Source organism: Panthera onca, chromosome A1 (assembly GCF_046562875.1).
Source record: "Panthera onca isolate mPanOnc1 chromosome A1, mPanOnc1 haplotype 2, whole genome shotgun sequence".
NCBI lineage: Eukaryota > Metazoa > Chordata > Mammalia > Carnivora > Felidae > Panthera > Panthera onca.
The window spans coordinates 43,637,577-43,653,072 of record NC_138339.1 but is presented as its reverse complement, the minus strand read 5'-3'; the positions used below and the strand labels follow the sequence as shown (position 1 = coordinate 43,653,072).

General features: G+C 52.0%; 2 protein-coding genes across 2 annotated transcripts in view; one reads left to right on the top strand and one right to left on the bottom strand.

The window, feature by feature from the left end:
- CCDC69 (coiled-coil domain containing 69) overlaps positions 1–5,333 on the top strand; it is a 34,072-nt gene extending 28,739 nt beyond the window's left edge. The window contains exons 7-9 of the mRNA XM_060634745.3: positions 287–406; positions 1,327–1,424; positions 2,173–5,333. Of these exons, the coding sequence (XP_060490728.2) occupies positions 287–406; positions 1,327–1,424; positions 2,173–2,350 (396 nt within the window). The 3' untranslated portion in view covers positions 2,351–5,333. The remainder of the gene's footprint in view (positions 1–286; positions 407–1,326; positions 1,425–2,172) is intronic.
- Positions 4,711–14,661, bottom strand: LOC132680864 (platelet-derived growth factor receptor-like protein). Its single transcript, XM_060634747.3, has 6 exons — positions 14,451–14,661; positions 8,533–8,863; positions 7,609–7,760; positions 7,067–7,360; positions 6,473–6,612; positions 4,711–4,926 (listed from the first exon to the last, which is right to left on the bottom strand). Exons 1-6 carry the CDS (start codon positions 14,506–14,508, stop codon positions 4,711–4,713), a joined length of 1,191 nt encoding a protein of 396 aa, XP_060490730.1. The 5' UTR covers positions 14,509–14,661.
- Between the last annotated feature and the right edge of the window lie 835 nt (positions 14,662–15,496).

Here is a 15,496-nt window from a genome sequence, read left to right as displayed (position 1 = left end):
TGGATTCAGGAGGAACGAGGTGCAAAGAGCTGACCTACCACTTAGTGTGAGTGACTTACCCGATCGGCGCTGCGGTTCCTCAGCTGGGGTGGTAGTGGGGCCTGCCTCGAAGGGCGTCATTAGGCTAGAATGAGATCACGCGTAGTAAGCACTTACCGTGAGCCAAGAGAAGGAGGCGGCATGTGAGAGGCAAACAGTGATTTGGAGGCACAATGGGGAAGAGGCAGGTAGCCCCTGCCCCTCTCTCCCTGCTGGTCTGGTGAGATCACTTCGTGTCCCCATCTAGGATTACGGAAGCCCCAACCAGTTCTGGGAGCAGGAACTGGAGAGCTTACACTTTGTCATCGAGATGAAGAACGAGCGTATCCGTGAGCTGGACAAGCGGCTGATCCTCATGGAAACAGTGGTGTGTGACTGGAAGGGGGGCGGGGGGTGCTGGGAAGATACACCTTGGGCTTCTGTTTTCCGGGCATTTCCTCTGTAAAGTGTGTGGAGGGAAGGCAGTTTGAGGAGGCCCCAGCCTGGTCCACCCCAGCTTTGACCTGCCTTCCATGCTGGGATGGCTGTGGCCTGTCTGTGGCCAGTCCGGGTCAAGCAGTGGCTCCTTCTCATAGGGCCTCTGTGCTTTTCTTGACTATTCATGTTTCCCTAGCTTGGGTGACACCAGGGCAGGTAACCTGGCTAATCAGGAGGGGCTGGCAGATGTCCTCTGTCAGGCAGGGGCTGGGGAAGAAGCCGAGGCTGAAAAATCGGATCAACGTAGGAGGCCAGAGTGAGCGAGGACAGGCCTGGGGAGTGGTGGGCGTTGGGCACACAGATGGCTTTGTCTCCAGGAGAAGGGAGGCCTTGGGAACCCGGGGCTGAGTCCAAACAGAGATGATGTTGCTCTGGAAGGAGTCTCCCCACCCGCGTGTACCACACAGCCTACATTCTAATCAGGCCCGTCTCAGAGAGTCCCTGGGAATTCTGTTCAACCACGCTTGTGGAATAGTATAACAGACACACGTAATTTTATTTATATAGATTATATCCTTCTGACTTTGGGAGAACCAAAAATATCCATTCTCTTATGAACTGATGGAAATGTTACGTGGGAGTGGCTGTGTTCTTCTCCTACATCTCATGTGGCAAAATCGAAAGTTGGCAACCCTGTGTCCCCTCCTTAGTTACATACATTTTTTTAAGTAATCTCATTGCCTCACGAAATGTAACATCTAGTCCAGAATGAGTCGGTGTTTTCAGCGACCACAGATAAGAGGGAGGTGACGAAACACACTGTGCCATGTGAGTCGGGTGGCTTTCTGAGCTCCTTCTGATGTGTTGCAGAAAGAAAAAAATCTGATGTTGGAGGAAAAAATCACCACTCTGCAGCAGGAGAATGAGGAGCTCCATGTCCGGGGCCGCAACCAGATGGTTATGTCAAGGTAGCTGCCTCCCTGCCTCCTCTCCTCCCACCCCCACCCTTTTGGCCAAAATCTCTACTTAGGAGGGTCTCTGAGAAGCCTGGGGAATGGATTGGCAGGTAGGCCCAGGCCTTTCTGGGGAATGTCAAGAAAATGGGAGTCAAGAATCCCAAGGGACCCAGCTCTGCCTAGAAACCTGTCTCAGTGCCCTGACTGGTATCTGTCCCCATCCTGGCTGAGCAGGCTCCACAGCAAAGCCCAATACAGGAAGAGGGGACAGGAAATTTCTAGCTGAGGTGACCTAATGAATGAATGAATGTACATGAATGAATGAATGAACTCGTTCGAAAGGCTTAGTAAATGAGAGCCTGCCTCATGGGTCAGACATAATTCGTTGAATACTTTACATATGGTCTCACCTAATCGTCATAATTACTCAAAGAGCTGGGTCCTCCTATGATCAGTCCCATTGTACCCATGAGGACGCTGAAATTTGTCAAGAGTAAATAACTTGTCCAAGGTTACACAGCTAAACTAGTGGGGCGGATCTGAACCCGGAGCTGTCTGCCTGGGAGGGCCGGGCTCCACTGTCAGCCAATCAAATGAATGGCCTCCTGCACACAGGCAGACGACAGGACGACAGGGCGGTGGGGGCCCTGGAGCGGGCTGGCGGCCCATCCGAGGAAGGCCTCCCAGAGGAATGGGTTGGTCTGTGCGGCCGCTGTCGGGCTGCTTCCCCCTGGCGACGTCGGCCCATCTCCATCCACAGGCAGCTCTCGGAGGACCTGCTTCTCGCCCGCGAGGCCCTGGAGAAGGAGTGCCAGTTGCGGCGACAGCTCCAGCAGGAGAAGGAGGAGCTGCTGTACCGGGTCCTCGGGGCCGACGCCTCCCCCGCCTTCCCTCTGGCCTCCGTCACCCCCACCGAGGTCTCCTTCCTCGCCAGCTAGGATGCAGGGCCAGGACGCCTGTGGTCACAGCGCCCTCTTGAGGATTTACCAGAGAAGACAGCGGGGGCCTCTCGTTCCATGCCCAGGAGGGGCGGAGGGCAGGAGCGAGATGGGCAGCCAGGGTACGAGCCCAGGGAGCCCTGAGGGCTTGGGCCGTGCAGGATCACCCACCGGGCTTTGAGGCCCTAGAAGCACCTTCCCCTGAGTTGGCCCAGGAAACAAGCAAAGAGGAGTCCTTCCATCCCTCCCAGTTCTCTCCGTCCAAATCAGGGAAGTCCAGAGCTTTTCCCAGGGGCAGCCAGTGCCACTGAGGCCATCTGACGAAGAAGTGACAACCCACTGGTCCTGACTTGTCAGCTCCCCCCCTCCCCGAGATGTTCCCACCTCTGGTCGGGCCCTCCCTCAGCCTCAGGTTACCTCTCCTCTAAAACAGCCAGGGGAACCCAGCGAATGATACTTGAGTCACTACAGTGCCCCATTCTAGGATGGTGCGAGGCTCAGACCAGGGGCTGGGGGACCGGAAAGGAAGTGGCCCACACCCTGGGAATCAACAGGGAAAGGCAGGCTGCTGGTAAGGGGGTCACTGCAGGCCCTTGGGGCTGGGGCTGGGTATGGTGTGGGGCAGGCGACTGCTCCCGGTCCCGGAGTCTTGCTCAGCCCAGGGGTTAAGCCAGAGCAACTCCTCAGCCCTCCTGGTCCCTCAGTCTCAGTGACACCCGGGTACACACAGAGCTGGGACCTCATCCCTATACTGACAAGGAAACCAAAGTGGAGAGTGGGGCCCCCAAAACAAGGACTAGGACCTCCTCTGTCATCCAGCTCTTCGTGTGTTGTGCTTGTTTTTCTCCCCAGGCTCCGGAAGGATCAGATGTGCGACTTAGTCTTTCTCCTCTGACCTCTACCTGCCCCACTCACTTCCGGTCCCTCTCTTACTCCTCCCTATCTTGACTCCTTCTACCACCCCTAATGCCAGGCGCCAGGACCCCAGAATGTGGCCCTCAGCTTCCCCATCCATGCAGAAGGGCAGCTAGAGTAACCAACCTCAGCATGCCTGTCCAGCCCAGACCGTCTGTGGGTTTACTGTTCTTCTCAGGAAGCTTCAGGTCATCTGGATGCCATCATGATAACCCCTCCCCTGCACAAAGCATTTTAACTCAGTGCTCTCAGCTACACTTCCCTCCTCTCATCTGCCTAAGATCCTTGAAGCCGGTTTTTATCCCTCTTCAGCAGCAGAGCAAACAGATCACAGGAGCCAGAGGGCCTTGCCTGAGATCCCTCAGCAATAGCCCCAGGCCCCAGGCCAGCAAGTAAGAAAAGACAATCCAGTAGAACGGAGGTTTCCTCCGTCATCCCAGATCCCAGACTGCCTTCTTTATTCCCCTAGATATGGTCTGGTCTTTAGCCATGTGTAGTTCTGGGAGTTCAGATGCGACTGTTTCTCCATTTCTCCCCTAGTAGGGCTAGAGGAGTGCTGAGCTGTTTCTCCAGCCATAGGAAAACAAGTTATCTATCTGGGAGCCTTGGGAACAGCTCTGGAGAGAAGTGCACACATAGTTCTTCATGCAACTTTTCCCAAAGCTTGTCTGGGATACACTCATTCATTGCACATTAATAGGCATGACCAAGAAAAGAATCGATGGCCAAGTAATTTGAGAAACTCTAGATTCAGTCCAGTTAAACAGATCTGCAAAGTGCAGGACTTCTCAGAACCTTTAATATGGTAATGTGCACTACAAATTTCCAAGAAGGAAGCAGTGTCCAGCATTTTCTAAACTCCTGTGACCAATTTTCTACCCCAGCCTAAGCACTTCAGGCTGCAGAATGCAGTTTAGAGAGCATGGTTTTAATTGAGAGGGGCCGGGCTGGAGAAGGGGCAAGTCATGGGGAGCAGGGTTTCCCTCAAGTAACCTATGGTGGATGCAAGGAGATAAACCGCGGTCATGGCCTCACACTGGGGCAGACAAGCCGTGGAAACAATGGTATTGTGTTTATCTGGCCCCAGTGTTTTCCTGGAACAGGGAGGAGGTAGCTCCTCTCTGAGGACCTTTGCCAGTGGCAGGAATCATTGAGGAGTATGGTCTGGGCTTGGGTGACTCATCAGTGACTCTGTACTCCCTCCTGGACTTCTGGTACCCCACTGGCCCTAGCTTTGCCCAGCCTTGGAGTGGGGCCCGATGTTGGAGTGATGGCTGGCCATTAGAAGAGGTCATGGGTGGGCAGAGTCTCAGGGGTCAGTGCAAAGGCTCTTTCTGCTCTGCAGGGGACAACGGCTTGGCATAACAACACCAGGGTTCACACAGTTACCTACCCCTGTTTCTGCCCGCTGCTCCACACCAGGATGCCTGCAGCCAGGGACAGAGCTAGGAAGGGGCAGGGGACACATGAGAGCTTCTGGTTACACGGACGTGGGTGGTGGCAGTCCCCGTGCCCTGAAGGTTGGTAGCCCTGCAGGTGTAGATGCCAGAGTCCCCAGCCCGGGCCTCTTCCACATGCAGGGTACTCCCTGCCTCCTGCTGTACCTGGCCCTCTTGGCGAACGACACTGGCCCACTCGCTGACGTAGGGGGGTCGGCCCAGCTGCAGGGACAAAACATAACTGTCCATCAGCTACCCCAGGTGTCGTCTCTGACTTAGGCACCAGCAGGCAAGTAAGAGGTACTGTGTCCCCTCAGGGAAAGGGACAGTGACTCGCCCAAGGTCACACACATATATCAGAACACCTGAAAGGCCAGGTTCTTTGTGGGAAATGTGGGCTTCTCAAGTCCCTGGGGAGAAGCTGGGGTCTCCTCTCCTACTCAAGGAGATACAGGAAGTGACTTGGCTGGGAGCAGCACCCCGCGGTGTGGGTTTTGCGGCACTCTGGTTTTGTGGGGTTGTTAATGGGTGCTGCCTCCCCAGAGAAGGGGAGGTGGGGTTCTATTATGAAAATTGTTTGAGAAACACTGAGTCAAGTAAAATTAAACTGGGGAGACTCCGGCCACTGAGTCTGTCACATGTGCATGTGAGTTTTGAATCTCCGAGGCAGGCGATGGTTATTAGAGGCAGTGTTTTCCTAAAAGCACTTTTTTGGGAGGTTGGGGCTGGACTTTCTGGTATGCTACCATTCCAAGGAACATGTTTGGGGAAATGCTAGCACAGCGAAGCCATGTCTCCCAACCATGAGTGTGTTCTTTACCGCTTGCTGGGTCTCAGTTTCCATTTTTGACAAATGGGAGGATTATCCCCCATTCGTTCCCTCCTAAGGCCTCTGGGGAGCTCACCTTCACCTTGTCTTTGCTGGGTCCAGCCCACCCTCCGAGGCTCATGTCAAATCCCACTCTTCCAGGAAGGCTTTTTAAGAATTCCTGAAGTTTTCAGTGCTGGTGGATCTGCTCTTTGACCCAGGTGCTCTCCAGATGTTTGCGGGCTGTGGGGCTAAGTTCTCTGAGAGGAAGGAACATCACTATCACCTCTCCAACAACCCCTTAGGAAGGTCTGGCCCACGGCAGATGCCCAGGAGACAGTTGCTAATGTATTTTGTTCATCTCTTATTATACACACACTGGCCACAGGGACTGAGCACTTGCCTCGGCTCTGTTCTCATGAGATTTGGGCCAGTCTGGTCTCAACTCAAATGTCACCTCAGAGAAGACTCCTTGACTCTATCTTAAGGTGCTATCACATCCGTCCTGTCATATCCTCAGGGTAGCACTTAGTATTCTCTTGATGACCGTGTTCATTTGCCACTGTAAGCTTGCAGACAGCAGAAGCCATATCTCTTTTCGCCTCATCCTTGTGGTCTCAGCACTTAGCACAGTGTCTGGCCTGTGGTGGGTGCTCCGTAATTGGATAAATTAACAAAGGAACGAATTTTATACAGTAGCCTGAGAAGTAGCTCTATTTAACAAATGAGGAAACTGTGGCCCAGGAAAGGGAAGTGACTTGCCCAAGGTCACGCAGAGAAGCAGTGTCAGGTTCCTCTGAATCTCAGTCAAGCAGTGGTTCCACTCTGTCATGATCGCTCCTGACCCTCCTCCTAATTCCTCACCCCCATGCTCCTGCCCCACACCCCGTCAGTGTGCGCACACACATGCACACACACACACACACACACACACACAGCCTCCTCTTACCCTCGGCTTACCTTCTGCCCTGGATATTCCCAGATAAAGTCCACAGCAATGTCTGGCTCACCCAGAGCCGTGCAGGTCACACTGAAGTTCTCTCCCAGTTGGACTGATGTTGCTGAAGCTTGGATGGTGGGTTTGGGGGAGGATGATGGGTCTGCCATGGAGAAGATGGGAGAGAAATGGGAACAAACATGTTGAACTGATTGTTGGAACCATTGAATGAAATGAATGGGTGGAATGAGTAAGGTCCCAGAGGGGAATGGTTGGGGTGCTTGAATTGACAGGGGATGGGTAGATGATGGAACCGGTGATCTAATGGAGGATGGATGAATGGAATGGTTGGCTTGAGGGCAGATGGATGGATGGGATAGTGTGACATGATTGAGAATGAGTGGATGGACAGAAAGCCTGCACTGATGCAGTGTCGACCAATGGCTGGCTGACTGGCTGCCTGTCTGGACAAGATGGTTGACTACATGGGGTGTTGTTGAAAGCTGGTTGGTTGGTCAGCGTTCCGTGATCCACAGAACTCAAATCTGAAGTCCCTAAGAGGTATCTCTCCCCATATCCTCCCTCGCCCCACCCACCCCAGCCCTAGGCCCACACACACTTGATGTAGATCAGCATGTACTTGGTAGAAATTTGTCTCAAGCCGCCCAGGCTGGCCAAGCAGAAGAGGGCTCCAGCCAAGGAAGCTCGGGGCCGGTGGATGGTGAAGCCCTTCTTCACGTCAAAGGAGATGTCTATCCCATCCACTGGGACTTCCTCCGGGGGGAACTCCCGATGCAGTGTCACGTGGGCCAGAGGGTTGGTCACCTGGCAGGGAAGCAGGACTGGTTGATGGCTGTGCAACTGCACCACCTTATAATAATCCTCGGTGGGGACAAAGAGCTCCTCTGGGTCTGGGAAGGAAGGAGGGAGAGAGACGAATGAGCTTGGCACAGATTCGTTGTTTCCTGATGCTCTACCACCGCCCATGAACATGAGGTCTGTCTCGGGGACTTAAAATCCCTCTTTCCCTGCCCATTCCTGCCCTGGGGTGCTTTTTCCTCTCTGGTAAGGGCTTCTAAGACTGACAGCTGAAGACCAGCCTGCTAGTTCCAGCTTTGTCATTTTGACTGATGTTCTTGGAGACCTGACTCCGGGGCACCTGTGAAGAAGATGAAGGTCTTTCCCTGGCGGGCCTCGTCTTCTGCGCCCTCGCCATCCTGGCAGTGCTGAGCCCAGCAGCTGTATTCCCCCGTGTCCGCACCCGTGGAGTTGACCAGCTGCAGCTGGCTGTGACGGCTGAAGTGCTTGATTCTGAAAGACAGGTGTGGGGCTGGGCCAGGGTGAGGCAGGCAGGAGACGGGGATGGCCTGGGACACCTAGCGAGCAGCGTGGAGTCGTCTGAGAGTCCCCCTCCCCAGCTTTCATCACATGGCCCACTCAGTCTTCTCCCTTCCCCACTTAGGCTGTAAGGGTTTGCCGATTGCTCGCCTGTCTCTCTGGCCTCATGCACATCTTCTGATTGGTCCATCTACCCCTCACAGACCTTGTCCTTGCATCGCAAATGGCATCGCAAACGGCATCCCTCAAACTCCTTTGTTGTCCTTGGCTCCTTCCCTGTGTCTCGCTCTTCAGGCCAGTAAATGCCCTCTAAGCGACTCTACCCCCTAAAGGAGGCAGGGTTCCAGGAAATCTCACCCTAAGAGGCTGAATTGAGAAAAGGTGGACAAATCTCCTGAACCCTTTTATGTCCCAGCCTCTGCCTGATTTGCTTCTGGAACCTGGGGTGAGCGATGCTGGTGGGGTCAACTCTGCCTTCATTTCTGCCTCCCCTATGACGGCATCCCTGACATAAGGGCGTCTCAGCCCAACATTCCGGCACAGATAGGTCAGACAGCCTGTCCCCCGTACTACTGCCACCTTTCTCCCTGCAGGCACCATTTGCTGCCCCCAGAATTGACATCCTGGATTGTGGGAAGCCATGGCTCTCATTCTGTTAAACCGCTCCGCAACTGGTGGGTCTCGTGAGCCCATCTCACTGTTTCTTTCAGATGCCTGTAGTCAGAGGAGCTACTCCATTGCATACCTCAGGCGTTCCTTGCCCTCCTCTTCCAGGTATACAGGCACCCTCCAGTGGACCACCTTCCCCCGGCAGCGAAGCTCCAGGGGATCCCCAGCCCGCAGGCTAAGAGAGTCCCCCACCTTCTGGAAGCGGCCCCTCCCTAACACCAGTGTCAGAATGGAGGAGGCTGGGAGGCTTGGGGCTGCAGCCTCCATCTGCAGGGTCTTCTGGCTGAGGTCTGCTTCGGGTTTTTTCCCACCTGGGGCTCCTGGGGGCTTCACCTCTCCAGGGCTGGCTGCTTTGAAGCCTCTCTTTTTCTGAGCCTTGGGAGTTCTGCCATGCTCCTGGACTTCAGCTGTGGAGAGACAGGATGGGTTTGGGGTCACCAGCTTTCACTGTTCATCGCAAATGGGGTCCTCTCCTCACCCCAGCAGTTGATAGAACCTCAGAGCTCTGTTACCCTTTATGCTTATTACTACTACAAAGGTAATCCTCACTCTGTGATAAAATACAGACAAACCTGAGAAAAAGGGTTAAATTTGCCCCAAAACTTACCATCCAGAGATAACCACCATGAGTATTTAAAGCATATTTTTCCAATTTTCCATTTTTAATGCACATATTTTGAAGAAATGGTCAAAAAATAAAATGGAACAGGATAACACATATTTTTAATAACCTACATTTTCACTTAGTAATATGTTGTGATTATCATTCCATGTCAATAAACATGTATACTAAAATATTCCATTGCTTGGTATTTCATGGTAGGGATGTATGATGATTCATTTCTTCATTGCTGGGCATTTGGGGTTTTCTGCATTCTCAGCCAAAATAGTTCTGCAATAATAATCTTACACATCTTTGATCAGATTGCTTCCTTAGAATGAGTTCCTTCGAAATGGAACTGCGGGGGGTGGGGGGGCCATGGAGAGGAACTCACACACTTTCTTATCTAAGTGGCCACCAATATTTCAAACCCTTCTAGAGCATGCTCCAAAAAAGGTCACTTAATCTGCACTTAGGTATGTCTAGTGATGAGGAGCTCGGTATTTAGCACTATTAAATAATAAATAAATAAATGCAGTCTGGCATCTAAAAACAAAGATTCCCTAGGGAGTTATGTAGGCCACTCCAGAGCTACCACTGATGGTGCCTGCAGTGTTTCTGGGATCGTACCTGTCCCTGTCTATATATATATTTTTTATTTCATCCTCTTAATGAATGCAAAGTATTATTCTCATTTTACAGATGAGGACTTTGGGGCTCACAGAAGCTCACTTTCCCCCAGTACTGTGCCAAGGAGTGGGAGACCTATAACTCTGACCCAGGTCAGTCTGGCTCCAGAACCCATGGTAGCTTCACCGGCAGCATATCTTTTTTTAAAAAAAAATTTTAATATGAAATTTATTGTCAAATTGGTTTCCATACAGCACCCAGTGCTCATCCCAACAGGTGCCCTCCTCAATGCCCATCACCCACTTTCCCCTCCCTCCCACTCCCCCTTAACATTTATTTATTATTGAGAGACAGAGAGAGACAGAGCATGAGCAGGGGAGGGGCAGAGAGAGGGGGAGACACAGAATCTGAACCAGATTCCAGGCTCTGAGCTGTCAGTACAGAGTCCGACGCGGGGCGCGAACTCACACACTGCGAGACCATGACCTGAGCTGAAATCAAACGAACGCTTGACCGACTGAGCCACCCAGGCACCCCCGGCAGCATATCTTAGGGCTGAATGGCTGTCCCTGCTAAAAAGACCTTTCAGACCCACTATCTTCAGCTCTTACCACTGACCTAACTTTTCTTCCCTGTGGAAGAGGAAGCAGTCATGTCCTGTGCCTGCCTACTACCCCAGCGCCCAACCGTCTCTTCACACAGAGAGGGCTGTGCAATTCGTACCAAGTTCTGAGGCTCTTTACTCTCCGTCCTGATAGTTCCCAGACACAATCTCTCGTCGTGCCCACTGCTGTCACCACCCCGTCCAAATCCTGGTCAGACCTCATCTAGTCTGCTGATGTAGGAACCCAACCGGTCTTCTTGCTTCCAGTCTGACACACATCACACACCTCTTCTTAAACCATCACGGTCAGGGGCGCCTGGGCGGCTCAGCCCGGTAAGCGTCCAACTCTTGATTTCCGCTCAGGTCATGATCCCACAGTTTGTGAGTTTGAGCCCCGCGTCAGGCTCTGTGCTGACAGTTCAGAGTCTACTTACCCACTCGTGCTCTCTCTCTCTCTCTCTCTCTCTCTTTCTCTCAAAATAAATAAATAAACTTAAAAAAACCTCCCACATGATGGGTTATTTCACCAGTTCCAAAAGCCTCAGGCTACCCCATCCATCATGGGGGAGCAGGGGACAGGGGCAAGCGGTGGATATAATGTTTGGACAGCAGCAACAGAGAAGATCCCAATGGAGTTTAGCGATTGTCTTTTTTTTTTTTTAATGGCCCCAAACCACCATCATCAACACACACAGGTACCAAAGGGTAAAAGCAAGACAAGATAAAGAAAGAAACCAAACCACCACGTTTAAACCTGAGTCCTCTGTTTTTCACAACTGTTAAGAAAAAACTACACATCTCTTGTGTGTGTGTCATTTACGCTCACACGACTACCACACTCACAAGACTTCTGACACCAGATTGGGGGAGGGGGTTTCCACATCAAGCAGTTCTCCGAGACACCATCTGGGTATTGCACAACTTAAGTCAGGTCTAACACTATTTGCCTGGAAAGAGCATCAGACCCCCCAGCTTAAGGTCCCCAAGACTGCCCTTTCCCCCACTTCAGATGCCAATCTCGAGTCCCAGGTTGTCACTCGTGCTTCTGACCGACCAGCTATAAGTCAGGGTGCCCACGACCCCCTTGGGGGTTTGATAATTTGCTACAATGGTTCACAGAACTCAGGGGAACACTTATGCTTACTGGTTTCTTATACAAGGGGATGACAAAGGGTAGAGATGAACATCCAGGTGGAAGGGGTTCGTAGGCCAAGGGGTGCGGGAGGAGGCGTGGAGCTTCCATGGCCCCTCCCAGCGCACCAGTCTCCCAGAACCTCCACGTGTTCGGCAACCCGGAGGCTCTCCAAACCCCACCCTTTGGGGGTTTTTATGGAGGCTCCATCACAGAGGCACGATCCATCATCACCTCAGTTTCCAGACCCTCTCTCTCCCCCTTCTGGGGGATGCGAGGTGGCCCTGAAAGTTCCAAGCTTCTATTCATGGCTAGATCTTTCTGGTGTCCAGCCCCCTCCCTGAAGCTCTCCAGGAGTCCACCGGCAGTCACCTCATTAGAACAAAAGCCACTCCTATCACCCAGATTTAGGAAGAGATTTAGGAACTCTGTGTCAGGAACCAGGGTCAAGGGCAAATATTAGAACAAAACATGTTCCTAGTGTTCTTACCACTTAGGAAATTGCAAAGGTTTTAGGAGCCCTGTGCCAGGAACTAGGGGCGGAGATCAATATATTTATTTTCTATTATTTCACAACGATGTAAAAGGTCTCCCTGGTGGGGACATCTATCCTGGGGGCCTTGCCTGGCCCTGGAGGGATAGAGTACTGCAATGGTTTGGGGAAGTTGTGCTAGTTTGGCAGTAGGTTTATTGTGAATTTCTTACACGGGAGAGCACTTAGTTCACAGACAATTCTTCCAAGTCACTGTCTGGTTTAATCCTTGCTATAGCCCAAAAAGTGTCCCCAGCAAGCATTATCATCCCCTTTTTACAGGTTGAGAAACTAAGCCTCAGAGAGAACAGCTAGGCTCAGTATATTAATGAGGTGACCTAGAACACTGCAGTCTGGCATCTAAAACAAAGATTCTCTAAGGAGTTATCTAGGCCACTCCAGACAAGGGGTGGGGAGCCTGGGTGAGTTCATAGAAGATGGACTTTAGAGCCAGAGGTTTAGAGCTAGGCTTTGAATCTTTGCTCTACTACAAGCTAGCTGTGTGACCTTGGCCAAGTCATATAATTTCTCTGAGCCCCATTTTCTTCATTTAGGAAATGGGAACAAAAACACCGCCTTGCAGGACTGTTATCATATTAAATGAGATAATATATGTGAAACACTGAGTGCAGTGCCTGGCTTATAACAGAAGCTCAATAAATTGCTGTTGTCAAGAATAGTGTATCATTTCCTATTGTCCCTGTAACAAATTACCACAGACTTAGTAGTTTAAAACAGCACAAATTTAGGGGCACCTGGGTGGCCTCAGACTGGGTGGCCTCAGTTGGTTAAGCCTCAGACTTCAGCTCAGATCGTGATCTCATGGTTTGTGAGTTCGAGCCCTGCATCAGGCGGTCTGCTGTCAGCACAGAACCCACTTCGGATCCTCTGTCTGTCTGTCTGTCTGTCCCTCTCCTCCTAGCCTGATCTCTCTCTCTCAAAAATAAGTAAACATTTTTAAAAAAACCCATCAATTTATCTATCGTCTTACGATTCTGAAGGTCAGAAGTCTAAAGTGGGTCTCGCTGGCTAAAATCAAGGTGTCTGCAGGATGCAGTCCTGCAGACTCAGAAAATCTGTTTCCTTGCCTTTTCTGGCTTCTAGAGGCTGCCCAGATTCCTTGGCTTATGGCCCCATTTATCCATCTTCAAAGCCAGCACTATTGGATGGAATCTTCCTCGAGCCAGCATGGAAGGCCAGCAGCGTGGCCCTGCCTCTTCCTCTGAGTCCCTCCTGTACTTTCAAGCAGGCTTTTTTTTTTTTAATTTTTATTTATTTTTGAGACAGAGAGAGACACAGCATGAGCAAGGAAGGGGCAGAGAGAGAGGGGAGACACAGAATGTGAAGCAGGCTCCAGGCTCTGAGCTGTCAGCACAGAGCCCGACGCGGGGCTCGAACTCACGAACTGAGAGATCGAGACCTGAGCCAAAGTCGGACGCTTAACCAACTGAGCCACCCAGGTGCCCCTTGGGATTACATTGGGCCACCTGAATGAATGGATAATCAGGACCACTTCCCTATGTTAAGGTCAATTGATTTGCAACCTTGATTCCATTTCCAGCCTTAATGCCTCTTTGCCTTGTAAGGTTCTGGGGATAAGGATGGAGACATCTCCGGAGGCTGTTTTTCTGCCTACCACAAATAGTAAACTTTTTCAAATGCAAATGTAAAGCCAAGGCTTTCAAAGCCAGACTTCCATAGATAGAGTCCTTCCAGGAAGCAGAAGCAAGCCAATCAGAGGGCAGGATAAGAGAGGGTGTGGGGTACCTGCTGGTTCTCTGATCGCCCTCATTGATAGGCTGTCGTTAGAGCAGCCGGCTGGAGGTATCTCTGGGTTCTGTGTCTGGCATCCTATTTGATCTGGATGATCTGGAGTTGAAATCCAACCATGGGCTGGGTTAGAGTGCCCCCCCCCCCCCCCAAGCTGGGGCTGTGCTGGCAGAATCAGGGCCCCAAAGGACCTCCGGGAGGGTGCTGCAAACACATCTTCCTCAGGAGAGGCTCCACCTCCCAGCATGAGCACCGCTGGGCTGTGGGGGAAGTGGCTCTCTGGGAGCCATCTAGACATCCTTAGCTTTGCAGCTTCTGGGTTTGCCAAGCCAACAAGTCACCCAGGAAAAGTCGTGAAGATGTCAAGTCTCATCTCGGGACCTGGAGGGGATGACAACGATCTGAGCTGAAAAGTAGCGGGCACCCGGGAGCTGTGCAGATTGTTTCCCGTACCTTAGGTCATGTAACACACAGGGGTGTGGAAGGGGTTTGCAAGATCACGCAGTCCATCCTTGTCATTGTGCAGATGGGGGAGCTGAGCTCAGAGAGGAGACCCTGCCGAGACGGCACAGACAGTCCATGGATAAGCTGAGCTTAGGGGTTCCAGTGCTCACTGTCCCCGTCCCCACCATGCTGTGAACAGGGTACTCCTGGGAAAGGCAGAGACAAGGAGGGGGTTCTCAGGACCCCCGGGGAATAAAAAGATTCGAGATTGATGTCCATACCTGAAATGACACAGATGAGCAGGCACCAGGACAGCCAGCAGCAGGCTCGGGAGACCATTGTGCAGAGAACTAGAGCCAAGGTGATGTGGCACAGAGACTGCAGGAGAGGGACTGCTGGGGCTGTGTGAGCAGGGAAGTGGCCAGGGACGAGGGATGGGGGTGGCGGGGTGGGGGGGAGAAGTGAGGGGGACTGATTTCAATGGTAAATCAAAGTCCTGGCTTCTCTAGGACTCCAAACAAAATTCCTTTCTCTGGGTTCCCCCCGCCAAGGTGAATGGAGCTATTCAGAGCCCTGCTCAGGAAAAAAACAATTGTACAGCCAGAAGGGGAGTGTCCTCAAGGGCAGACGGGGAGAGCTGGGAGGCAGCCGGAGGGGCCGCTGAAGGTCACAGAAGGGTCATGACAGGGCCTGAAGGACAGGACTACTTGAGGACACAGCAGGTGAGTGTGGCAAGGAGGGGGTGAGGCCTGAACCAGACCTAAAGCAGGGGCTGGCAGGACCAAAGCCATGGGCTGCAGCCCACTTCTCCACAGCCCTGAGCAAAGAATGGCTTCACATTGAAAACAATATACATATGGAACCCTTCACGAGTCCCAGTTTCAAGTGTGCACGCAGCCAAAGTAGGCATTTCTCATTTTTAAATGGCTGAAAATCCATATTTGGCGATACATGAAAATGATATAAAAGTCAAATTTCAGTGTCCGTGAATCAAGCAGCATTGGAAAACGGCCACACTCACTCCGGTACGTACTATCTGAGGCTGCTTTTACACCACCACCCAGCTGTGTACAGAGACGCGTGGCCCACAGAGCCGAAAATATTTACCGTCTGGCCCGTTGCAGAAAACGTTGGTCAACTCTTGCTCTAAAGGTTGGTATTTATAAAAAATAATTTTCTAGGGGCGTCTGGATGGCTTAGTCGGTTATGCATCCGACTTCGGCTCAGGTCGTGATCTCACAGTCTGTGGGTTCGAGCCCCGCGTCGCTCTGTGCTGACAGCTCAGAGCCTGGAGCCTGTTTCAGATTCTGTGTCTCCCTCTCTCTCT